Below are 27,759 nucleotides of genomic sequence, written 5' to 3' on the forward strand. Positions count from 1 at the left end.
GATGGAGGTGTTGGGGGGGAACCCCCCATTATAGAGGGAAGAGGCGTTTTTCCCTTTTTTTAGGGAAAAATGTCAATTTCCTCTGTAATGTGGGGGGTTCCCCCCAACACCCCCCCAACAGCAGCAACAATAAGTGGGGGGGTTCCCCCCCCACGCCCCTTCGGAGCACTTTAATAAGTCCAGCGCGCGTTTGTCTGCTCTGTATTGTTGGCGCTCGATTGTCTCGCACACTTTTTGTCCCGTCACCCCCAGTCCTAATATACTCCAGCAAAACAGCTCCGTCCCCACACCCCATAAAAGCTCCAACACACTGATCCTCCTCTGAGCAGAGCACCAGTACTTGGGACTCTCATCTCAACACAGTCCTAGCGCTCTAACCCTCCTCCCACCTCGCTTTCACTTCTCACTCCCCAGACTATGGCAGAAATGGCAATATGAACAGGAGCAACACTCTTTCACTCCAGCTGGGTGGTAAAAACATCTGGTGTAGTCTGAACCATGGGCTCAGTGTCTGTGGAGCCTCACTCGGTTGAAATTGCAGCTGTTTGAACTGCATGGGGCTCATGTGTATGAACCAAGCCGGACTCTAGATAATGGAGCCTATGGCTCATAATAAGATGGATGTTTCCATTTATACTGAAGTATCCATGCTCAGCTGAAATTGTTTTCTGTTAAAAGGGAAAGGGATTGGGACTTGCATACCGCCTTTTTGTAGTTTTTATAAGCACACTCAAAGCAGTTTACATACAGGTACTTCAAGCATTTTCCCTGGGGCAGTGGGGGATTAAGTGACTTGCCCAGGGTCACAAGGAGCAGTGTGAGATTTAAAGCTCTAACCACTGCGCCACACTCTCGCAAACAAACCAGTTCCTCCAGCAATATTAATATCTACTTAAGTAAATAAGCATGTCTGTACTGGGACAGACTGAAGGTCCATCAAGCCCAGTATCCTGAAAGAGCTTATTCCATAAATAAACCATGATGTCACACTCATTTTCAAACCAATTTACTTTGTTGCCCCAAATGATTTTTTTGTCAGGTTTGAATAATTTAGAATGCAAGGGAAATTGTGAAAAATGTTTTTGCTACTTGATTATGAAATATTTTGGTAGAATATTTAATATGTAAATACATTTTCTTATGATGGCTGTTAATTCTTTGCACTTTACTATTAAATTGGTTTTCACAGGAAGAAGCCAAGGTGAAAAATTTTTTAAGCACAAGCACTTTATGTACCAGTTCCAGCCTCAGTGTTTCTTCGAGCCCAACATCTGGTTATAATAGCAGCAACACGGCTACGTATGTTGCTAGCAAGCAGAAGGGGCAGGTAAAAAAGATCTCTAATTAGATGACATTCAGGAATAACTTCCCAAGCAATTGGATGATTAAAGGCATGCAGTTCATTATGGAAAACATGGTTTTGAGCTTCACAGAAGGCAAATAATTTGATTTTCATGCCTTCCAAATAATAATAATAATAGCTTTATTTATATCCCGTCATACTTTTTCAGTTTAAGACGGTGTACAATAAAGGAGAGGTACAATGTGGGTACCGTGGATACAGGTATCGATACACGTATAGGGGAGTAGGGAGTACAGGAAAATTATAGTCTTGGTTTAGAGTGAGAATGGGTAGGTAGTAGAGTAACAAGATGCAAAGGGTTTAAGAGGATATGGGGTGTAGTTATTAATAACAGAGTTTGACCGACATATATGGTCGCAGCTTTAAATGGTAGGATAATCATGTCATTAACCCCCAGGTTTGCCTTCAAAAGAAACTAATACAGAAAATTACACCTAAGAATATGGTAAACTACAAATTAGTATACAAATTAGTATGAGTTTGATTATCTTAGGAGGCTTATTCTCTTGTATTGAGCCTTCTCTTTGGACCTCATTACTTCATGAAATTCACAAGGCCTTTTCTTATCTGAGTTTTCAGAAACTCTTGAAAGTAGGGTATTAAATTTATTATTTGACGAGATTGGTAATGTTCTCTCTTGGGTTATTGCTTTTAGTATATATTGCATTTTTATGCTATATTGATTGTAAACCATCTTTATACTTTGGCAATAGGTGATATATAAAAGAAGTCAAATTATCTCAGTAGCAGATAATGGATTGCTGTTAGCTACACCTATTTGAGTGGTGGTATCTGACCACTTTTTGCACCTCATTAACAGTTAACGTAGGGTAACTTCCTATGCATTAATCATAAGGCACATTCTGTTCTTTTCCCACATTAGACAGTTACCATAGCAGTTAGTGTGCACTTCTATGTAGCTTAGTAAATGGCCCTTTCATTCTGTTGACATTATGTTCATATCCCTTTTAATCATTTGTATCCTGTCCTGTTAATTTTAACTACCAGAACACTCCTGAAAGCAAACAATATCCAAAGGAAGACACCAGAGGTCGCTCAGATGTTAGAAAGAGTCAACTTTGTATGTTGGAACAATCACCAGGGAATTCAGCTAGTGGTAAGTGAACAATAATAAATGGTAGTCTTAGATTTATAATAGAAAAGAGAGGGACATGTGTTATAATAATGCATCAGCAATTCTGATGAGAATATTTGGGATGTCCCTCCTGATTTTAAGTCCCAAAGCAACTGATCACCAGAGTTTGGTTCCAAAAAGTAGAGGAATTTTGAAAACTACTTTTTAGATTTAAATCCAGCATAACCATTTTATATTTATTGTATAGAAACATAAACATAGAAACATAGAATATGACGGCAGAAAAGGGCTGTACCCATCAAGTCTGCCCACGCTAATGACCCACCCCCAGACTTCACCCGGCTAGAGATCCCACATACATATCCCATTTCTTTTTGAAATCGAGCACGCTGCTGGCGTTAATCACCTGCAATGGAAGTTCATTCCAATGATCGACTACCCTTTCGGTGAAGAAATACTTCCTGGTGTCGCCATGAAATTGCCCACCTTTGATTTTCAGCGGATGACCTCTTGTGGTTGAAGGTCCTTTAAGAAAGAAGATATCGTCTTCCACCTCGATGCAGCCCGTGATATATTTAAAAGTCTCAATCATGTCCCCCCTCTCTCTACGTTCCTCGAGCGAGTATAGTTGCAGTTTATTCAGTCTTTCCTCATATGGGAGGTTCTTGAGTCCCGAGACCATCCTGGTGGTCATTCACTTAACCGACTCGATTCTCCGCACATCTTTTTGATAATGTGGTCTCCAGAATTGAACACAATATTCAAGATGAGGTCTCACCATGGATCTGTACAGGGGCATTATGACTTTGGGCCTCCGGCTGACGAAACCTCTACGGATGCATCCCACCATTTGTCTAGCCTTGGATGCAGCTTTCTCCACCTGCTTGGCAGTTTTCATGTCTTCACTAATGATTACTCCCAAATCACGTTCTGCCCTAGTCCTAGCTAAGGTCTCACCATTCAGAGTGTAAGTTCTGCATGGGTTTTTGCTGCCAAGGTGCATGACCTTACATTTTTTGTTACTCTTATTATAGCTCACACATTTCTTTTCATCAGATGTTTCAAATGAAATCAAGTTTATTTAATTTTTGATATATACCATCTATCAGAAACATCTAAATGGTTTACAATTAAATTATTTATATAAAATTAAAACAGTAACGGTTACAGGGAAGATAATAATTGACTGACATGAAACAGGAGGGTTAAAGGGAAAGAAATGTAATAAAAGAAAAGTAGAGGAAAAAGGAAAACACAAATGGGAGGGGAGAAGTTACACATTCCTCTCAATTCCTTCATTACATGCTAATTGTGGTTTCAAAGAAACAATAAACGAAAACTGCTAGTGACTTTTTAAATTCAAACTTAGGATCTCTCTCATCGGCCCTGTTACTCTGCTTTCTTATATGGACTGCCCATAGGCAAACTATTTTGCTAGTGATTAACTCAAATGCCTAGAAAAGGAATGAAAAAAGCAACACTTTCTGCAAAATCACCACAGGAAATGGGGGGGGGGAAGGTGTCTGATTGGTAGGCAGCAGCTCTTTGGTGGCATTTATTGATGCCCTTCCCTGGCTGTTTCCCCCTTCCATGTGGATTGAGCAGAAGGAAAATGGCAGTGCTTTAGGTCATGTGCTTGCTTTCTGCCACCTTTGATTGATTCCTTTGGACTATGCAACTGTGGAGTTGTGTGTGACTCAAAGCAGCAGTTAGGCCAAGGGTAGCATAGAGGGAAGTCACCAGATGTGAAATTGATAGATCCATGTAAATGGTTCAGTATCATTGTTTCCTGTCTTGCACACCTTTTTCTATCACCAGCTCTGCAACGACATTCTATAGCAATGGTCTTCACAAATTTTTAAGTCGGGGGCCATTTTGGGTTCTAATGAGGTGAAGAAGAGCTGCCAAATATCTTCCCATGCAAGGCTGCTGTACTGCTGACCAGTGTGTGTCAATGACATACATGGCCACCAGCATGCCTTCAAACTTTTCTTTGGGGGGAGGGAGTTATCCTCAAAGAGGTATACGTTTTTATTGAGAGTATTTCATGGTGACTCTGGCCATCTCTGCAAGTTTTGATACTGTTCATGAAATTCTCATTGATTATGTAAAAGCTTTAAGGATTGGCAGGAAAGTCCTTCTTGGTTTCTAACTTTTTGTTGTTCCAGAGAAACTTTTGAGTTCAGATTGGAAGTGAATACTCCCTTTTATTCAACATTTATATGAGCTCTATTTACAGAATTCTGTCCCGTTTAGATGTTCAGTTCAGACGTTGTAAGCAGACGACTTAGTGTTTCTTTTCAGTAACTAGTTCAATATGTTTCTGTCTTTTTTTCGATGATTCCAGAGAATCTTCTTGTTGACAGTTTGAAAATTCCTGTTGAATATAGTTTGAAGTATTTAGGTATCATGGTTGACTCATCATTATCCCTGTGTGATCAACTTAAAAATATGATTCAGTTTTTCTTATAAATCAAAAGTGATCAGATTACTTAAAGATCAACTTTCACAAATGAATTTTAGAATGGTTGTTCATTGTTGGATCATGCTCTAATGCATTGTACCTTGGGTTACTGGTATAGATTACATGCATTGCAGAGAGCCCAACTTGTTGTGAAAGTACCCCGATGTACTCATGTTATAGACACCATTAGCTATTACAAATTCATAAAATATATTTCTCCCTGCTTGTCATCCACTGCTGTTCTATGACCTTAAACTTATACATAAAGTTGCATATCAATCATGTTGATCAAGAAAGTCATTTAGAACTGAGCTTTAATGTGGAATAGCTGTGAGTCTTTAGCTAAGAATCATAAAATTCAGATGACTGCAAATTTACCTTTACATCTTTTCTTTTCCTTGCTAAATTTGCTCCTATCAGTCTTCTTTTTTCTGCTACAGTAGCTTTATCAAGAAGTGACACCAGATTCTTTGATTTTGTCATGCAATGCTTTATCTGTCAGTTAGGTCACTGTTTTCTCTCACTAATGTTCAAGAATATTGTGTTTTTAAAATCCCTCTTGTTTTAGGGACATTTGCAACAACACTTTCAGCTGCTGGAGCAAGCAGAAGGATTCTGCCAATACAGCAATCTCGTGACAGTCCAGGATCTATTCACAGACCAAGCAATTCGTTCAGCCTGTTACTGTCATGTCCTTCGTCTACTTACCAGGATTTGTCAAAACACATTCTGGCTAATGCTACTGCTGAAGTGAGCAAAATAATGTCACTGTTTATAATTATTGTCTCTTGTAATTTTTTGCCACATTGGAGTTGTTCTCTTGATTTCTTACTTGCTGTGATATACTTTTAGAGTCTGATTATATTACAGGACACCTATGTTAGAAATCAAAAAAGCGCTTATTTAAGTCACTGTCAATAAAAACATCCAAAGATAGCCTATAAATAATGAGTATAGGAGGCGGAAAAGCCAAATATTTTTCATAAATCATATTTTAGGCACTTTCATAAAGGAAACCAGCACAGTTAAATTCAGACATTTTCTGCATTGCCTTAAAAATTTTTTTTTTTTTTTTGTAAATCTTTATTAATTTTAAAATATAAATAGTGCAATACAATGAATTTAAAATAAACAAATCAAGAAACGCACTTTAAATATGCAAATAATTCGAAAAGCACTCATTTTCTCCCCCCTCCCCCCTTAACTAATAAAAGTAGATATATATTTATAATTTCCATACAATAAATAAAATAGGAATAACAAACAATAATACATTTCCAACCACCCTCCCTCACACCCTGGATGTGCAAGGAGGGTCGGATAAAAAGAAAAGGTACATGACATCTATTGTGACTCAATAAATGATGCCAATGGGCTCCACACCATGTTAAATACTTTACTATAACCTAAAATTTCAGTGTTCATTCTTTCATATTTATAATTTGAACACAAGTTTGCCCACCGGAATGTATAATTAAGTCGATCATAACATTTCCAATTACGTGTTATCATTTGAATGGCTACACCCATCATTATTAAGAAAAATCTGCTTTTATAACGATCCAAGGAAGGTTTAACATGTAATAAAGTACCACAAATTATAGCTTCATAAGTTAGTGGTATCGATGACCCAAGTACAACATTAATTTGTCCCCATATCGACTTCCAAAAATTAAGTATCAATGGACAATAATACAACAAATGATCCAAAGTCCCTATATCAATATGACAGTGCCAGCATCTATTAGATTTAGAACTGTCTAACTTTTGCAAACGAACTGGGGGCCAAAAAATCCTATGCAACAAGAAAAGCCAAGTTTGTCTCATAGATGCTGACGCTGAACATTTCAACCTCCAAGTCCAAATTCGTGGCCATCGATATGCATAAATATACTGTTTTGTCTCGATGCTCCAAATGTCTCTAAGACTATTTTTTGGTTTCTTATTCAAAGATTCAGAAATTAATTTATACCACCGGGCGGCCTGATGTCCTAATAAATCTGTCTGGAAGCATAAGATCTGCATGCTATAATAAGATTTTAAGTTTTTCCAATCAGGGAACCCACTCTGAATGGCCTGTTTCAACTGCAACCACCTATAATTTTGAGATTTTAAAAAATCTAATGACTGTTGTAGTCATGAAAATCAAGCAGCCTCCCATTAGACATAACATCATCTAATGTTCGAATACCTGCCTGCATCCAATTCTTCCATGAGATCCCAGCATCGCCTATTTGAATCTTGGAGTTTTGCCATAAGGACTGAAAAGTAGATTTTATCATTGAAAATCAATAAAGATTTAAACAAAAAAAAAAAGAAGTTAAATTTCAAATTTATTTCTGGGTAGAATTAGACTAGGTAATATTATACAAAATTATTTAGTTTTCCTTTTGGATACAGCTACTATTATAGTGATTTTGCTTTTGGTAAACTGCCCTAATATATTCACGATTGTGGCAGTATATAAGCTGTCTTGTGATGTTTTATGTCAAGTGCAAAAGTTTGACACATAATAAGGGGCAGTTTTCAGACAGCCATTCTACAAAAGCATTGTACACATATAAACAGTTATGAAAATTATTTTTCAAGTAAAATATGAGTTATAAAGGACAAAAGTTTGTACAGACATGGATCTGATAAGGATTAGGTGACACCTGTAACTCCTGCTGATCATGGGAGATGTTGGAGGAGGAAGCTCCCGCCCGTTCCTCAGCTAGCTAATGATCACTTTCTGATTTACCATTTGTAGAATGATGAAAAGGGAAAACAAGCGAAATTGACTATTGGCTTGTGTCCTCTTTAGGTCATGGCAGCGTGTTTGGATGACCTGGGGAACCTGTTTAAATGCCAGGCAGCTGCTGGTTGGAAGTAAGTTGTTTTCTTTATTTGTATTTAAAACTTACTGACTCTAAAATATTTAAATCAACTCAACTACTGCGAGTGGACATAGATGGGCTCTCTATAGCTCATTAGGGGGCTGATCCTCAAATGTAGTTTGTAATAGTTGTGAGCATTTATAGCTACGGCTGAACTTATTGAACAAGGAGCAATTGATGCATATGAGATGCACAGAAAGGCTGTTAAGTAGGGAAAGCACCCGGTATGGGCGCAGAACGGCCTCACGGTAAATGTCGATGTTCTGTGCATGCTCAGGTTTGAAAATGGAACTACTTTTCTTTACACCCTGCCATAAAGGTGTGAATCATATATGCACATTTGTGGATTATTCTTGTTGGTTACCTTTTCTATCATCATCTTTCTTTTCTTTAATTGTATTTTGTGTATGGCAACCAGAACATTTTTATTTTGGAAAGTTGCAGTACTCTTGTGGGCGCACACACACGCATATGATACATGCCGCATGTGAAAAGTCCTGCAGACCATTCCATCAAGAAGCTGCCCTTTTACATGCATCAAAGTTCCAAAGGTACACTGAAATCATCCACATAAAATAGTTCCATCCACATAAAAGTAAATCATCCACATAAGAGCCTTAAATGATGATTTATTTTTATGTGGATGGAACTATTTTATGTGAAAAGATGATTTACTTTTATGTGGATGGAACTATTTTATGTGGATGATTTCAGTGTACCTTTGGAACTTTGATACTTTCAAATAAAGTCCATTTGGGAACATTGTCACTCCACAGAGGTTTTTTTGTTTTCTCTGGATTTTCTTCTTTGTGGATATTTTGGGGTCAATTCCTTTTGTTTTTTGCTTGGCCCTTTTACATGCAGCATCACCTCAGACCTGCCAAAAAGCTTTGTACATTACAAAAAGGTGCTTCCTTTCTGTGCATTGCACAGAAAGCTTGTTTTAATACTAATGAGCTTATTTTAATCCATTTGTGTGTAGTTTTTGGCCACTACTTTTGTGAACAGTAAACGCTGGGCCAACAACCCTTTGAGCATTAGGTACAGAGTAATGTACTTTTAAAACTGGCAAAAATCAAACAGAACATTTAAAGCTCAGTAAGCTTTGAGCATCTAACCCTATTTGCCTTGTTAAGGCAGTTTTGGGAACTGAAGCTAATTTTGATTTGCTACAACAAAGACTGTGAAATTGCATGCAATCAAGACTTTTTGGATTTGCATTCTTGATTACTTTTTGAATATTTCTATAGCTGTTCCTTTATGATGAAAGTGTAAAGGATGTTGCATAAATCAGTGAAACAAATTAATTTAGGGCAATTTTATAAAGGTTTTTCCACACACAAGAGGCCTTTTATAAAATTATCCTATAGTGTATATGCATAAGAACATGAGCTGCCACACTGGGATAGACTTAAGGTCCATCAAACCCAGTATCCCATTTCCAACAGTGGCCAATCCAGATGACAAGTAAGATCCCAAGGAGTAAAACAGTTTTTATGCTACTTATCCTAGCAATAAGCAGTGGCTTATGGACTTTTGTTTTAGGAAATTATCCAAACCTTTTTTAAATCCTGCTAAGCTAACTGATTTCACCACATTCTCCAGCAATGAATTCCAGAGTTTAATTACATGTTGAGTGAAGAAATATTTTCTCCAGTTTGTTTTAAATCTACTACTTAGTATCTTCATTGCAAGCCCCTTAGTCCTAGTAATTTTGGAAAGAGTAAACAAGTGATTCATATCTACCCTTTCCACTTCACTCAGTATTTTATAGACCTCTATTTTATCTCCCCTGAGTTGTCTGTTCTCTAAACTGAAGAGCCCTAGACATTTTAGCAGCTCCTCTTAAGGAAGCCATCCCATCCCTTTTATCATTATTTATCTTATTTCCTCTGTAATTCCCCCACCTGAGTACTGTATTGATGCACCTTCTCGTCCAGATTGTCTGTCTTGACTAGAATGTAAGCTCTTTTGAGCAGGGACTGACTTTTCTCTGTTTGGTGTTTTGGTTCCTCTTTCCTACATGTATCACTTTGCACTTGCTCACATTAAATGCCATCTGCCATTCTGATGCCCAGTCACCCAATCTCACAAAATCCTCTTGAAACTTAACAAGTTGTAACAAAACTGTCAATGTATGTATGGGGACATGGTTTGGCAGAGTAGGTGTGGAGTTGCCAACATACAAGTGTATTTTATAAAATAGAGTATAAACCTACAGTGTTCTCCCCAGAAATTTTTTCCAGCCGGGTGGCATGAAAAATTAGCAGGGTGGGGGCGGGATGGGGAAATTTGGTGGTGGGGAAAATTAACCCCCTCTTTTACTAAGGTGCGCTAGCATTTTTAGCAAGCGCAAACCCCTGTGCTATGTGGGAAAACTAACGCCAGCTCAATGCTGGCGTTAGCATCTAGCGCATGTGGCAATTCTCCGCGCACTAAGCGCACGCTAAAACCACTATTGTAACTTAGTAAAAGGAGCCCTAAATGTGTACTATTTTTATTAGTTAATTATTATTATTATTTTCCAATGCTCAATATGACTTCCTTTTTTAAGGTTTGACACTTGTGCCAGAATATTTTTACTAAATTTAAGAAGTTTTTGCCCTCTTTCAAATGGTATAGAGGTTAAAAAAAGGGAAAGGCGTTAATGAAGTCATTAGGTTCAATCTAGCCATTTATTTCTGCATGAATTTAAACAAATAAATAAATAAATAAATAAATATAGCTGATCCAGTCATACAAGAAATGGCTCTACAGCAAGGGTGCCCACACTTTTTGGGCTTGCGAGCTACTTTTAAAATGACCAAGTCAAAATGATCTACCAACAATAAAATTTAAAAAAAAAAAACACAAAACACACTGTACGTAGAGAAAATGTTAATTATCATATATATTCCGCAGGTTTCCAAAGAGGTCAAGGCAGATGATTTTATGCAATGTCACCTCAGGAACAACTATACAAAAATAGACAAATATACCCCCTCCCTTTTTACTAAATCGCAATAGCGGTTTTTAGCGCAGGGAGATGCGCTGAATGCCCTGCACTGCTCTCGATGCTAATAGGCTCCCTGTGCTAAAAACCGCTATTGCGATTTAGTAAAAGGGGGCCATAGTGCAAAATATAGACAGCAGATATAAATTCTCAAAACAGACACATTTTGATAACTAAACTGAAAATAAAATCATTTCTCCCACACGTGGACATGCTTAGTTACTTCAGCTCTATGGCTGCTTTAACTGTAAGGCGCCTGAATCTAAGGCTATATACTACCATTCTGTAATGGAACCTGGGAGCCCATTCACTGCTATAGAATAGGCATTCCCTGTACAGTCTCAGGGTGCCTATGAGGAAGAATCCACTTGGAGAATTGCCCCTTTTTTTTTTTTTAAGGATTATAAAAACAGAAGCAATAATGTGAAAAACAAAACCCACTCTTAAAACAGGCTGAATTAATTTGTGAACCATTATTTAAAGGATACTCAGAAAAAATATTGTTTTCCCTTAACTTAAATGAAATAAACATATTCCTATCCATTATTTGACTATAGCTAAGTGCAAAAGAATCTCATAGAGTTGCAGTGAAATAGAAAAGTGATTTCGTTTTACTGTAATTTCTGCATTAAGTAGATTTGCACACCCCAAGCTCCTTAAATCCTGATGCACTTCTAGCTTTTCCTGCATCAGACTTTGCAAGATTAATAAATGGAGCATCCTTCTGCCTGCCAGTTAAAGGATGAAAAACAAATGCCTATAAAGTTCAAATCACAGCTTGACTAAACTTGAACTTTCTTGATCTTATTCTTCCTGGCTGACCACTTTATCTTCCACAATAGACACCAAGGTTGCTTGGATCGGAGCTTTAAAAGAGCAAGCAGAATCGGGTCCGATGTCCGTGCTTTTGTTTTTCTCAAATGGAATACCACTACACTTGCTGCTTTTACTTGCTTCGGGCCTTCCTCTTTGCCGGATCCTGCCTACTTTCTGTTTCCAGGAAGGCAGGACCCGGCAGCGAGGAAGGCCCGAAGCAAGTAAAAGCAGCAAGTTGTAAGCTTCCCTCCGGGGCTCTATGGTGTGCGTGCTGGCTTCCTTTTTCTTCCCTCCAAAACCAGAAGTAGCGTCCCGGGGGGGGGGAGGGGGGGAAGAGAAGGGAAGCCAGCACGCACACCATAGAGCCCCGGAGGGAAGCTTACAACTTGCTGCTTTTACTTGCTTCGGGCCTTCCTCGCTGCCGGGTCCTGCCTTCGCGGAAACAGAAAGTAGGCAGGATCCAGCAACGAGGAAGGCCCGAAGCAAGTAAAAGCATGCTGGCAAAAAAAAAAGGCAGGCGTCAAACAAAATTTTCGGTGGCGAGTCAGCCCGGGAAGGAGCATCGGCGGCAGCAGCAGGATTAGCTGGGCGGTCATCTAAATCAGCCGTGTAAGGCCCTGGGGAGAACACAGTTGTGAGCTAAATTTAATTAAAATTTGTATTACTGGAGCTGCTTCTGTGACCCTATTAAGACAACAGACATAAGAGAAGCTCACATTTGAACTTTGTTTCCCCTCCAGTTAGAGGATGTAAACTCAAAAGACATCATCAACACCTTTTCTCACATCAGGCAGCATTATGGGGTAAAGATCTAGAACAATTGCTTACGCCTACTACTTATGGGGAATTTAGGAAACGCCTAAAAACATATCTGTTCTTGAAGTATCTAGGCAGCTGACCTGCACAATTCTTTCTCCACAATAACGGATCCCTAGAGCTGTTAATCACTAGCTTTTAACTCTGTTAAGTTCACTCGATTTGTGCCATCTTTTAATCATTGTAAACCGCTTAGAACTTCACGGTCCTGCGGTATATAAACTGTTATTATTATTATTATTATTATTAAGAAGGTGCCTAATGGTCCGATTCCCACTGCAGCTCCTTTCTGACTCTGGGCAAGTCACTTACCCTCCATTGCTCTAGGTACAAAATAAGTACCGTATTTTCACGCAGATAACGCGCACCCGTGTAAAACGCGCACACGGGTATAGCGCGCAGAAACCACGATTTTATGTACAAAAACTTTTGTATACCGCGCTCACGGGTATACCACGCATGCAGCCCGACTGTCCTTTCGCCTGCCCCGACTCTCCTCTGGCCACCCCGACTCTCCTTGAAAGTCCTGTCCCCCCTTGAAGGTCTGCCTGTCCCCCTTGAAGGTCTGTCCCCATCCTGAAAACCTGATCCCCCCCCCTGGCAGGACCACTCGCACCCCCACCCCGAAGGACCGCCGACTCCCCGACAATATCAGGCCAGAAGGGAGCCCAAACCCTCCTGGCCACGGCGATCCCCACCCCGCACTACATTACGGGCAGGAGGGATCCCAGGCCCTCCTGCCCTCGACGCAAACCCCCCTCCCTCCAACGACCGCCCCCCCCCCCCAAGAACCTCCGACTGCCCCCCCAGCCGACCCGCGACCCCCCTGGCCGACCCCCACGACACCCCCACCCCCCCTTCCCCGTACCTTTGGTAGTTGGCCGGACAGACGGGAGCCAAACCCGCCTGTCCGGCAGGCAGCCAACGACGGAATGAGGCCGGATTGGCCCATCCATCCCAAAGCTCCGCCTACTGGTGGGGCCTAAGGCGCGTGGGCCAATCAGAATAGGCCCTGGAGCCTTAGGTCCCACCTGGGGGCGCGGCCTGAGGCACAAGATCCCTCTTGCTCCGATCGTGGATGCGGGTGCGGGTGGGAGCACGTGCGAGTGGTCGTTCGGGGTGGGGGTGTGAGCGGTCCTGCTGGGGGGGGTGAATCGGGCATCGGGCGGGGTGGGAACTATGTAAAAAAAATTTTTGTATACCGCGCTCACGCGTATAACGCGCGAGGGGTATGCACGGTAGGTAAAAACGCGTATAACGCGCGCGTTATATGCGTGAAAATACGGTACCTGCTTTGATTGTAACCACAGAAAGGTGGTATATCAAATCCCAACTCCCCTTCCCTAAAATAGGTGCCTTTTTGGACTACTTATATTGGTGTCCTCTTATAAAATCAGGCTTTAATGTATTTCAAAATGCATATTTTAGACAATAGAGTATGAAAGTTGTACAAGGCTATGAAGACTTTTGAAGGGCACTGCATAAATATAACATGAGAACCCATTTAAATACAGCTCTGACAGCTGGTATTATCAAGCTAGTCAGACCAAGCATGGAGCAAAGAGAACAAAAACCACAGGTCTTAATGTCCACAATGAAATTGTAGATACTGTTAAGCAAATGCAAGGCCCACAGCTTGACAGCAGAAACGAGAAAATTTGTCCCCTAGATCTCATCAGCATATGCTTCTGTTAATTTCCTATACTTATTTGTTTGTAACCTACAGTTATTGCCTTCTTTCAGATACAATTGTGTGGAAAAAGAAGTACAAATATACTACAAAAGTTTCTCCTCCCCAAACAAACATGGATTTCTGGGAGCAGGTGTCATCGAGAAACCCTTGAACAGTATATGGCGTGTAGTGAGAGACCCCACCAAACAGAGTCTGTATGACAAAGCCATTACCACTGTTCGGGTCTGCAAGAAAGTACACCATGATATCCAGCTCGGTGAGCAACTCTTCAGCATATAGTATATTCAGTCATTAAGGTCTGCTTCTGACAGAAATACTGATCCCTGGTTTTAAATGCTACAAACAGGTCTGGTGTTCAGGATCTCTCCACTGAATATTCATGCTGTATACATCTGATCCAAGAACAAGGTTAATTTGAATAGTTTGCTATTCCTGAAACCAAGTCTGCTTCTGACATGCCAGGACTGGAGTTTATCTTTAGTAACTTAGGGTATTTTATGACTGTGGTTAATGCAAATCATTGGATAATAACTAGGGTTGGGTATTTAATATGCTCAGTGGCATAGTGAGGGTAGGGAGCACCTGAGGCGGAGGCACATTTCTGCACCTTGCCATACACACTCCCCTGCCACCAAAACTGGCTTCAACAACTTCCCCGACACCAAACGCCTCCTGTCTTCTGATCATCCCTCCCCTAAAATCCTGGCAGTCTAGTGGGCTGGGGGGGGGGGTTTGGATTAGACTCTGTCCAGCTTGAGAACCCTCCACCCCCGACATAGCCCCCTCCCATACTTTTCATAGAAAATCAGGCAGGAGGAATGCCCACACCCTTCTGCCATGAAAGGCCACCTCTTCATAATGGCGGCTCTTCTTCTCCCAGTGCATCCTGAATGCACTGGAAGGGACCCAAGGTCTTTATTGGCTCAGGTGCCTAAGGCCCCTCCATCCACAGATCCACCATCTCTCCTTTTCTCATCTACCCCTTCATCCAACATCTGTCTTCTGTATCCCTATTCTCCTCTCTAGTACTGTCCCCTTGTGTCCCTGTTCCTATGCTCCCTCCATGCCCAGCATCTTATCTCTCCCCATATTCAGCTTCTTCTTTCTCTCTTCCTTATCTCCTGTATTCCCTTCTCCAGGTACAGGCTTTCTCCTACTATCTCTCCTGCCATCCTGCACCCTGCCCACCTACTTTGGAGCACTATCTGTCCCTCTTGTACCCTTCCCCTTGTGGTCTTGTATTTCTTCTCCCTCTCTCCTTTAGTCCAACACCTCTCCTTTGCTTTCCTCCCCCTCTTTTTGGTTTGGTCTCTCTCTTCCCTTCATTTCACCCCAGGTCTGGCATCTCCCCTTCCCTCTCTTACTCCTTCCTCTTCTTCTCTCTGCACAGGCCTGCCTCCCCGCCATTAGGGCCTGCTCCCTTCCCCCCGCCGCGAAGGCAATCTTTATCCTCCTCCCCGCCACGAAGGCCTGCTCCCCCCGCCGTGAAGGCACTCTTTCTCCTCCTCTCCGCTGCGAACGAACGCCTGCTCCCCCCGCAAGCCTGCACCTTCCCCGCTCTTACCTTCTTAAGGCTAATACAACAGCCTGCAGGCTCGCTGGTGTCAGGTGCATGATCACGGCAGAGAGAACGTGCTGCTGAGGATGATGGGCAGCTGCAGGGATCGCTATAACACCAGCGAGCCTGCAGGCTACCGTATTAGCCTTAAAGAGGTAAGAGCGGGCAAGCTGGGGGAGGCCTTTCTGACTGACCCTCCCCCCCTCAAGCAGGAGCAGCAACGGATGGCCAGCAAGAGGCAGTGCTGCAGCTCCTGCTTTAGGAAGGCACAAGGGAAGGGTCAGTCATTGAATCGGGAGGCCTATTTTTTTTTTTTTTTTTAATTGAATCGATTCAAATCAGTTCACCTGATTCGAATCGGTGAATCGGGCAGTACTAGTAATTACTCTCAGAAGTCACTTTGGTATAATATGAAAGTGTTTTCTATATAACAGTTGGAGTGAATTAACTCAATTTGAAAATGTGGAATGAGAAACACTACCTGCTTTTCCTCTTCATTAATGAGTACTAAGACATCAGGCATAACATTTCTGTGCATATAATTTAATAGTTACAGGGAGAAAACAAGCGTTTTCTCCCTGTAACTATTGTAATGTGTACATTAATGTTGTAATGTACATTAGTGTACATATGTGTAATATGTAATGTGTACATTTTACTGAATTATTTTTTAGTTTGGAAGCATTTTTGATCAAGTAAACAGGTAGATAGACCATCAGATCATGAGCAATTTTCAGTTCTGGAGAACTAGCTCACAGATTTCAAGATAGAGAAGCAGCCATTAAAATGGAGATTTTGAAAATTATGCAGACAGTACAGAGTTGAAAGAACAATGTTAAAAGGGGATAGATTCCATACAAATGTTAAAACCTTAAAAGTTAAAAAGGGATAGATTCTGTACAAACGTAAGGAAGTTCTTTTTCACCCAGAGAGTGGTGGAAAACTGAAACGATCTTCCGGAGGCTGTCGTAGGGGAAAACACCCTCCAGGGATTCAAGACAAAGTTAAGACAAGTTCCTGCGGAACTGGAACATACGCAGATAGGGCTGGTCTTGGTTAGGGCGCTGGTCTTTGACCTGGGGGCCACCGCGGGAGCGGACTGCTGGGCACGATGGACCACTGGTCTGACCCAGCAGCGGTAATTCTTATGTTGAGGATGGGAGAAAATGATTATTTAATGTATTAATTGTATAGTTAATAGTGCGTTTCATGAAGTATTCATGATTAACCAATTGTATTGCACTATCAAAGTTTGAAAATTAATAAAGATTAAAAAAAAGAACAATGCCATTAGAGTAGTGTGTAACTTCTAAACCTTGATTTGTGTAATTTGTTTCCCTTTTTGTTAATTGGTTACAGTATATGTAGTGAGCAACACCTCCCTCTGTTACCTTAAACAACCCAGGGATTTCTGCTGTATCAGTGTGGAGGCAAAAGAGGTAAGCTTATTCTGTTGAATCTGGAGGTACTAATGTGCAGTTGGTAATCTTTTGTCATTGCCTTCATCTCTTGGTAAAAAAAAAATAAAAGGAAAATTAGTTTAAGGATTGGCCTTGCATATATTTGCATTATTTCTCTTTACATTCCTGATGTTTGGTTTGATTTTTTTTCTGTAACATCTATGAACAGTTGTAGCATAGAATGAAAACCTGTCTCAGCTTATATAATCAATAAATATATAAAATTGTATTAGTTTATTAACCTACTCGAATCTTAAGATCCACCTCTCAGTATCTACTCCATATACCATCATTGAAAATCATTAGCAGACGTCGAGCTACTTCATTCCCTATTACAGCCCCCACGATATGGAATTCTCTACCGTTTCATATCAGGGCGGAAAAAAATCTAGACATATTTAAGGGAAATTTAAAGACTTACCTTTTCCATGATGCATTTGACTCTTAAAAAGATCTTGAATATTGCCAGAGTTGCTCAACAATCTTGATTGTTTTCCCTCCCTTTTATGGCTTACCTTCTATGTATTCTTTACTTTTAATTTTGTAGTTCCCCCTGATTTCCTATTGTTTTCTTGGTTCATAGTCATTGGCATGTGAGACACCAGCGTGCCGATCTTGGAGCGCCGACAATTTGGCACAAGACACCAGTGCGTCGCGGGAAAACTTACTTTTAAACAGCTCCGACGCGGGGTGTGAGTGGGGAACCCCCCCCAGTTAACTTCATACTCTTCGCGCTACCGTTGGAGAGGTGGTTTGGGGGGTTGGAACCCTCCTTTATAGAGAAAACTGAACTTTTTCTGATTTTAGGTAAAAGTTCAGTTTTCTCTATAATGTGGGGGTTGCACCCCATGCACTCCCCCCCAAAGGCAGTGCGAAGAGTATGCAGTAAAGTGGGGAGGTTCCCCCCCACCCCCCATCGGAGCTCTTTAAAAATAAGTTTCCCCGCGGCGCGCTGGTGTCTTGCGCTGAATTGTCTGCGCTCCAATGTCGACGCGCTGGTGTCTCGTGCGCTTTTGTCCCGTCACCGTTTTCTTTGTATTGGTCAAGTTTTGTTAACTGAATATTCGTCTGGTTTGTCTCCCCTTTCTAATACAATTTGTAAAATGTTTAGCATTTCTGATTTGCGTTTAATCAAAAATTTTAATAAACTTGAATCATGGATGTCTCCCAACTCAAAATAGATGCAGTGGCCAGAATGACTGGCCAGTTGGGAGCTGATGAACACATTAGTATTAGCAGAATAAATTTTTTTGTGGTAAAACCTTTCCTTGCAGAGACATAAGGGGGGAAAGGGTATGGGACTTATAAACCACCTTTTTGTGGTTACCTATTCAAAGCAGTTTACATATTTGCAGGTACTTATTTTGTACCTGGGGCAGTGAGTTGACCCATCTACTCCGCCTCTTTATTCTGGTCTGTACGGCTCCAGATATATCCCAATTAAATTGGACCAAAATAAAAAAGCCAGCTGCACCAGTCCAACCTCCACCATCTACTAAAGATGAAGAAAAACAGACTCAAAGTGCTGTTGTACAGGTATTAATTTTGTTGTTTCTCTGTGTCCACCTGCTAGTCAGGGAATGTAGCCCACTGGTGTGGATTGGTTTAACTGGAAATTAACAGATAGTGACATAATAAATAGCAGAAAGACAACAGTTGGCCCATCCAATCTGCTCAGTTGTTCTGGTCTATGCTGCCCAGGATAGACCCTATTTGAATCAGTCATTGATTGCTTGTGGGATATCATAGAAACATGATGGCAGATAAAGGCCAAATGGCCTATCGTCTGCCCATGCGCAGTAACCATTATCTCTTCCGCTCTCTAAGTTATCCCACATGCCTATCCCACGCTTTCTTGAATTCAGACACAGTCTTTGTCTCCACCACCTCTTCCAGGAGACTGCTCCACACATCTACCAGCCAATTTACGTTGCTGAAGGGCTGTCTGGTAAGGTTACCTTTTTGCAGATAACCAAAATTTGCAATAGGGTAGACACCCGTTATGGTGTGGATAACATGAGGAGGGACCTAGTGAAGCTTAAGGGTGTTGCATTTGGGCCACAGGGGTCTGCACTAGTGGTTTTGATGTTTCATTAGGGCAGACCTTTAGAAATTTGGGGGTACATTATTGTATCTGTGCGGATGATGTGGTTCTTTTTTTTGTTTGGATTGGGGATTGAATGGGTATCCAAGAAAGAAATTGGGAGTTGGCTAGAGAAGAGCAAATTAGTATTGAATGTAGAAAAGACTGGTCATGTTTATTGGGGAAGTTGGTCTTTTCTGCAGGCAGGGGCAATGGTTGTAGGTGATACCACACTGCCTATCTTGTAGCATATGAGGTTGTTGGGTCCTTCTGGAACCATAGTGGTCAATGGAGCCTCATATTTTACCAGTGGTGAAATAATTGTTTTTCCAATTGCGGATGCTTTCCAGAATTAAATCCATGTTATCTATATGTGATTTTGGGACTGTGATTCAGAGTTTTGTGATTTGTAAACTGGACTTCTGTAATGCCATAAGGCTAGGGATATCAAAATCTAAGATTGATGCTCTTCAGGTGATTCAGAACATGGCTGCAAGAGCATCATGTTTTGATCATGTGATGCTGGTGCTGAGGCAGCTGCATTGGTTACCCATAATGTACCATATACAGTTACACTTCTCTCCGTATTTGCTGTGATAGGGGATTAACAGAACCAGTCTTAATGTAAAAAAAATCCATCTTTTTTTTCCTCCCTGCCACCTTCCCGGCCTTACCTGGTGGTCTAGAGGGCTTTCGGGGCAGGAGCGATCTTCCTACGCTCCTGCCCCGTGCAGATCGCCTTGAGGAAATGGCTGCTGTGAGTTCCTGTAGTCTCTCAAGACTATGTCGGGAACTCCCTACAGCCATTTCCTGATGGCGATCTGCACAGGGCAGGAGTGTAGGAAGATCGCTCCTGCCCCGAAAGCCCTCTAGACCACCAGGTAAGGCCGGGAAGGCAGCAGGGAGGTGGGGGTGGGTCAGAGCCGGATAATCGTGGTTTTTCGGCATTCGCGGTCCGGCTCTGCCCGTATCCCCCGCGAATGATGAGGGAGAAGTGTATTTAGTATTAGACCCCCTAGGATGTATTGAATTAGGACACAACTTTGTATAGCAAACTTGTACTGTAACTATATTTTATGTATGTTTAACATGCTTTAACTTAATTCCCCCAACCCACCTATCTTAACCACCACTCTCTGTCCAAACCGAAAGCAAGACTTGCAGGGTGCACAAAACATCCAGGCAGCTGTGTTGCTCTGGGCTTCTTAGACATTAACTAATCATCACATACCAGTGGCATACTGTTTCCCTTTATTCTTACAGATGCTATGAGAAATCTTTTTGATTCTGACTTATTTATTGAGATTTATTAACTGCCTTTATGAAGAGATTTAGGGCTCCTTTTACTAAGGTGCGCTAGTGTTTTTACCACGCGCTGCACTAACCCTGCCAAGAACTAACACCAGCTCAATGGTGGCGTTGACATCTAGCGTGCGCGGCGATGCAGCACATGCTAAAACCGCTAGCACAGCTTAGCAAAAGGAGCCCTTAGTGGTATAATGGTGATTATATTTTAACAACTGTATTTATTTATTCTGTACGCTGTTTTGACAAATTATATGAAAGGCAGTTAAATTCTTTGAAAGGTGGTTAAGCAAATATAAATAAAGTGGTTTTCACCCAGCTAACCTCGACCTCTGCTAGTGAGTTATTCCAGATATCTGCCATTCTCAGCAAACAGAAAAGTCAGGGACCACCTAACAGATCATGGACCTGATGGGCCGCCACGGGTGCGGACTGCTGGGCGCGATGGAACTCTGGTCTGACCCAGCGGAGGCAACTTCTTATGTTCTTATTAGAGAATGACACAGTGACAAAATTCATCACCGTTCCCGTCCCTGTGGATAACCGCGGGAAACCATCTTCATATCATTCTTTAAGGAAAGAGGGACGAATCAGAGTATGAATGGCCACAACCACTGACCCACAAGCTTTGCTTTGAAGAATGCTGGTATAGAAGGATTGAGGTTGAAATAGACACTAGAAAATGACATGGGTTTATTTCCCGTGGTTATCCGCGGGGACGGGAACGGTGATGAATTTTGTCACCATGTCATTCTCTAGTTCTTATGTTCTGTGACCCTTCTCTCCTGCAGATCATGACCCCTCTTATCTTTTGTACTTATTGAAGACTAAAATTTATCTGCTCTTTCCTGAAGTGAGCAGATTTTGGGTGCCTTAAGCAGCAGGGAAGCCCCAATTAGCTGATCATGGCTCCGGAGCTGGGACGGAAGGAAAATGGCAGCTTTTTTTTTTTAAAGAGGAGGAGCTCTGCTAGTGATTGCTCTTCTGAGAAAGTGCCAGGCACAGTTCCTCCCCTTTTTACCGGTGCTGCTCCGCACAAATAGTGTGCATATCATTTGCATGCTATTCATGATGAGGTGGTAATTTTTACCATGGCATGGGAGCGTTGTGCATCAAGCCCTCAGTTCTTGAAAGAAGAGGATTCCAAAGTTTTGCAAAGATGACTGTTGAATTACCATTGCATTACAATTAATGGATTAAAAAAAAGGTATAATCTGTTTTAGAAACTTTCCACTTAATTGAAAACATTTGTTTAGAAATGTCCAAGTGCACAGGTTTCCCCTAAGCATAGATCAGGGTGGACAGCTGAGGTTTTGCATATTTCAAAAACAAAGGTGTTTTATTTTACAGGCAAAATGGTTCATTGTGTCCTTTCAGTCTGTTTATGATGAATCCATGCCTCGCCCCAGTAAAGATATTGTTCGGGGAGAGCTCCTACCTAGCGCATGGATTTTGCAACCTGATACTTTAAATGGAAAGGATATCACTAGAGTGGTCTACTTGGTACAGGTGAGAAGTCCTACAGGATAAGTTCTGATCAATGAAAAAAACATGCTTTATCTTTTTAAAATAGTAGTACCCTAGAAAGAGAAAGTGAAAATGTTTGTTTTCCCCAGCCTGTATTTTAAAAACAAAGTTAAAAATAGATCAGCTGGGGTTTGAGAAAGTGGCAAGTAGCATCATCTTCTGCATGTGCTTATTTCTCTGGGATTCATTAGTGGGTGGCTTGCCTTCTCAATGGTATTTGAAGAAGCATTCACTAGGTGACTTGGTTTCATTGTGGAAACAGGCAATGCTGCATTTGGCTTTCTCTGAGCAGTTCAACTACAGCTTTGGTTTGCAATGTCCTATTCATCTATTAGCCCACCTTCAGATAGAAAAGGAGGCTTATGAGATTTTTATTTTTTTGGGGGGAGGGAAGATTACTAACACATTTTAAAGGAATAGCACATGACATTTGTACATTAATGTGTGTTAAACTTTTAATACCATGCATGTTATTTACCATTTAATATATATGAGATGCAAATGCATGCAAAATACATCATTATTATGTAAATCTTATTTATTAAAAAAGTATTCCACTCTTATTAACATTTCTAGGCTGATTCCAACAAATATACATAATATACATAATTTATAACAGACAAATACATTAAAATCAAATGACATAGCTTGCAGTGAACTCCTCAAGCTACATTATTCCTGGAAAAATAATGCGAACTCGAAGTTAATGTTGTTTTTCTTACCTGGGAGCACTGGACTGATGACTCACAGACTCATCCTTTCAGGCACCTTCGTAAAGCACCACCCTTTTGATGCTCAATAGCGTACGGGGTAAGAGTGATCCCATCACTTCTTCCCCTTAGGAGTAGCCTAATGGTTAGTGTAGGAAAGCTGGGTTTGATTCCCACTGCAGCTCCTTGTGACTCTGGGCAGTCACTTAATCCTCCATTGCCTCAGGAACAAAATAAGTACCTGAATATTAATAATATTTAAACCACTTTGATTGTAACCATATCCCCTTTCCCTTTTCTAGGTTCAAAATGGCAGCTGAAGCCCCTAGCAGGGTTCAGGCTGCTGTTTAAGGGTCTGTGGTAGCCTGTCGAGGGAGCGGAGTCTTTAGGGGAGTCAGGGGGGTTCCTTTAAGTATGCTTTCTGGGAGCATCAGACCATGCAATAGCAGCAGTGTTCTCAGGAAGCAGCTTAATGCAGCTTGTGAGGTCGTTCACAAATTGCATTATTTACTGCATGAGTCACTAACCTGCAGTTACTCTTCTTGCTCCTGCGCCCCCTTGAGGATGTTTACTTTTAGCAATTTAGAGTGGCAGATACTGCTTTCCTGGCCTACCTGCTTTGCATTTATATGCTGAAATATACTAGTGCAGGGGTGCCCACACTTTTTGGGCTTGCGAGCTACTTTTAAAATGACCAAGTCAAAATGATCTACCAACAATAAAAATGCTAAATATATATATATATATATATATATATACACACACACCAAGTGTACTTTGTATTTATGTTCAAATATTTTTTTATTATACAGCCCCCTCCCCCGAAGGCCTGACCCCCCCCCCCCCGAAGGTCTGCACATTCCCCCTCAAAGGTTGACTCCCCCCCTGAAGGCCTGCACTACCCCTTGAAGGACTGCACTCCCCCCCCCCCCCCAAGGCCTACCCTCCCCACATCCATTTACCTAATTCCAGCAGGGAGCAGTCTGCAGAGAGGATCGCTGGTACTTTAGCGATCCTTGCAGGTTGTCATAGGCCTCAGGAGCTGTCTTCCCTCTGCCCCAAGCCTGTCTCTGACTTAGAGGAGGGGCAGGACCACAGCAGAGGGAAGACAGCTCCTGAGGCCTATGGCAACCTTTAAGAATTGCTAAAGTACCACCTGCCACCGGCCGTCTCCCATTCGTCCCCTTTGGAGATCCCCAAAGGAATAAGGAAGTTAAATTAATAGAATACTTAGGCACAGAAAAACAAAGAAATACTTCCAAGAACTGCCCCATAAGAACTGCCTGTCACAATGCTCATTAAAGACAAGTACAATGGATTTAGAAGGGGTCCGATCCGCCAGGGTGCACGGCTTGGAGGGGTGCACAGCCGGCCAGGTCCGGGTCATCCTGCCTTTCTTTTCCCCCGGTCTGCGCTCGGGGCTTGCGCCTGCCTGGTCCTGCGCCGACGCTCGAATGGTGCCGTCAACTCCCGCGAGTCTTGCGATAACCAACAGCACCATTTGGGCAGCGGGTGTGAGCCCCGTGCACAGACCGGTGGAAAGGAAGGGCAGGAGGACCCGGATGGCTGTGCATCCCTCCAAGCCGTGCACCCGGGACGGGGGCAGACCGCCCCACCTCGGTACGCCACTGATTGGGAGGCCGATTTTGGGGTTTTTAAAATTGTATATCGGGCAGCATTAGGCCTCGCTCTTACCTCAATCATTACAGGCGCTTCTATTTCTTGTGATGCGCTGAGCTCCATCCCCCACTGACCTTCACCCCGCCCTTCCAGCACTCTGATTGGCCAGCGTTCTTTAAGAGGCGGGCCAGTCAGGAGGGGAAAAAAAGAGAAGGGAAGAAGGGAACCTGCTGTGCGATCGCCTGGGGTCGCCTGAGCGAACGACCTGTCGATCGCGATTGACGTGTTGGGCACCCCTGTACTAGTGCATGTGGCAACCCATTTTGTTTCTATTGTTTCATTCCAGGTTGATTTTGGTGCCCCAGCTCTCCCTTCTAGACTTCTGGGTTCTGTTGCCAAGCGCCAGTCTCTAGTGATTGCCAGCCTTGCAAGCTTTCTTTCCAGCCACAAATTGTGATCAAACTCAAACTGTTACGAGAAAATGGCAGCTATGCATGAAGGAAGAAGGGAACACAGACAAAAACTCTGTTCTTCCCCTGTGGAACTGTCCAAGACAGATATAGGTGAACGATTAACAAATCACACTAACTGCAAAAAGAAGACATCTTCCTTTTGATTCTACTGGTTTACTTTTATGTACCCCTGTAACTTTTTATGTGAAAGTAGGATATGCACCAGTACAGCTGGACTGGTATTGCAAAGGAGAATAGAATGTGAAGGTATTGTTTTGTAGAGAACCCTGATAAATGTACAAGTAGCCTTCTCTCTTCAAGGAAAAATGACTTTGAAACACAAAAATAGAATGACCAACTCCTTGCGTACTCTTAAAAATATGACGAGACATGGAGAGAAATTCCATCACTTCTTATAACTTTGCCTTCCATGCACTTTTATTTGACAGGGTAGTGCATACCCCTAGTATCTCTCAGCACTGACCCTAAGCAAGAATATTGTAACAATGTTTCACTAGTAGCCCCTCCAGAAACTTTGTTATGTGTTTACTGTGTGGCTATCAGGTAAAGCCAAATCCATGTAGGAAGTTTAGTTTCTACTAATTTAAGGTGGAATTAGGTTCAAGAGCAGCAGAAAGCTTTAATCTCTTAAAATCTATGCATGAAAGAACTACTGCTGTTTGACTACTAGCTAGGGTTAATTAATGCATTTAGGTTTTAAAATAATCATTTCTTTACAGCAGACTTAACCTGTAGCCCATTCTTCATAGATTAGATGAAGGACACATACTTTTAATTAGAATGAGTCTGTATATAGTATAATTTAATATATTAAAATCTATAAGTTAAATGAAGTTTAGGAACTAAAATAAACTTGACAAGAAAGGCTAAATACCTTCTGGACTTAAGTAGACTGGAAAAGAAAATTACAGAAGAGTGTCTTTCTTTAAGCTAGTAATATTGAGACTCATTTCAGCTAAACGTCAGCAGAGAGGCTAGTTTCTCAGTTTAAAACGTCTATAAATCAAGTCTGTGTGAGTGTAATAACACAAACTACTCATGCAAGAAGTTAGTGCTGACACAAGTCTCCGTGCAAAGTGTTGAAAATATCAATATGAACAACCGTAGCGCTGGATATGTAATTGACAGAGTATACGCTATAGTATGGACAGAATGTCTCATAGAAATTCCACCTCCCTCCCTTGCAAAGCAATATTCATTTTGGGGCCTTGGCTGCAGAGAACTCTTCAGTGGTAGACTCTACTAGCATTTGAGATGCTTGACCCACTCAGGGTTTACAACTGAGCTGTATAGTGTTTCTTAAACTACAAAAGGGAGGTAGCATTATATTGTACTGTTAACTCTTATGTTTTAGAAAATAGAGGTAATGTACCTAAAGCTCATTATTAAGTTGGCAAGAGTCATAAATTTCCTTACCCCTTTTTTTTTTTTTTTGGGGGGGGATAGCTTAGTCCCATGTTATCTATGCAAAGATAATCTGTGATACTCTTCTAAGCACAGCCATCCAATGGTTGTAAGGCTCTTAAAAAATAATGGTTTGGTAAATATTTGAATTAACCAAGGGTATTTTACAGCTGGCTGTCTTTTTTATAGGTAGGTACAGTACACAGAAAAGATAAATCTTAATCTTTCCTTACATTGCCTAAGATTTTTCTCTTCAAATTGTGAGAAATACTTAGGGAATGCAGAGTTGGGAAAAATCTAACAGAAAAAGTCTAGAGTGATTAGAATGAGGAGTGCTTGTTTGGTATTCTCCTCCTTAACAGAACTACTTTTAAGTACAATAGTTGTATTATAGGACAGTGGTTCTCAGATATCACGTTGCTAGTAGAGTTTTCAGGATAGCCACCGTGACTGAGTAAGGTATACTTACATGCAGTGTTTTTACTGCATGCAAATATTCTTCATGCATATTCATTAAGGATACCCTGAAACCCAGACTGGTCGAGCATTTCTTGAGGACTAGATTAAGATCCACTGCTGCAGAGTACAAAGAATCCTGTTGGTCCTGAAGAGAAATGGGAATCCCTTTTAGAGTGTAATTTTTTTTTTTTTAAACACCCCAAGAAGAAGTCTGTTGCAGTAGATTAGCCTCCCAGCCCTCTTACTACCTAAGAAAAGGACCTGTGAGATTTTGAAGCCAGTATAAAAAGCATTTTATACTAAATGAGACTATTAATTAGCACATGGTCTATAAACCCTTTAAATCTGACTTTTGGAAAAGCTATATTGGGAATTTAATACAGGCTATATATATTTTGAAGTGTGCTGTTTTAAAGAAATATTGCTAATTTTCTTTCAATCACTATTTAAAAGACGACAAATGTTCTTTGTAGCGAGAGAAGGCATTAAACATGCAGAATTCACCTAATCAAATCAGGGCATAAGAGTAAGATTTTGTGGATTGAGGTGCTGTGCCATGAAGATATGTGTTGTATGTAAAAAAAGTACAATTACAATGAAATGTTAAATGTCTCTGCAATGCTAAAATTTTAAAATGAAAGGGTTGTTTTCTTTTATATATATCACACTTTATAAAGAGGATGAAATAGCACTGGATGCTGACTGAACAGAAGGCCCACTGAAGGATGCTGTATGTACAGTGCATCAAATGTTTATTTTTATAAATGTACATAACTTTCTCTGTTTACATATCTAAGGGCTCCTTTTAAAAAAGTCACTGTCGTGATTCCCAGAGTGGCAAAAGCAATGCAATCCATTCAATTCCTTTGGGCTCTGTTACATTTGTGGGACTCACTACTGTTGCTTTGTAAAAGGAGCCCTAAGTTATTTATATATGCTTGTTTTGAAGTGATTTTTATATTATATTTAACCAAATTTTTATTTTATTTTTTACTGGTATTCATGTAAGCTTTTTTGATACAATCAGTCATTAACATTTTTTAA

General features: G+C 41.2%; 1 protein-coding gene across 1 annotated transcript in view; it reads left to right on the forward strand.

Annotated features, from left to right (window-relative positions):
- The window catches only part of STARD9 (StAR related lipid transfer domain containing 9), a 224,778-nt gene extending 197,019 nt beyond the window's left edge, over positions 1-27,759 (forward strand). The window contains exons 27-34 of the mRNA XM_033951109.1: positions 1,190-1,327; positions 2,372-2,480; positions 5,492-5,673; positions 7,727-7,791; positions 14,167-14,372; positions 17,034-17,113; positions 21,873-22,031; positions 24,726-27,759. Of these exons, the coding sequence (XP_033807000.1) occupies positions 1,190-1,327; positions 2,372-2,480; positions 5,492-5,673; positions 7,727-7,791; positions 14,167-14,372; positions 17,034-17,113; positions 21,873-22,031; positions 24,726-24,836 (1,050 nt within the window). The 3' untranslated portion in view covers positions 24,837-27,759. The remainder of the gene's footprint in view (positions 1-1,189; positions 1,328-2,371; positions 2,481-5,491; positions 5,674-7,726; positions 7,792-14,166; positions 14,373-17,033; positions 17,114-21,872; positions 22,032-24,725) is intronic.

The sequence above is a fragment of the Geotrypetes seraphini genome, chromosome 7 (assembly GCF_902459505.1).
Source record: "Geotrypetes seraphini chromosome 7, aGeoSer1.1, whole genome shotgun sequence".
NCBI classification, from domain to species: domain Eukaryota; kingdom Metazoa; phylum Chordata; class Amphibia; order Gymnophiona; family Dermophiidae; genus Geotrypetes; species Geotrypetes seraphini.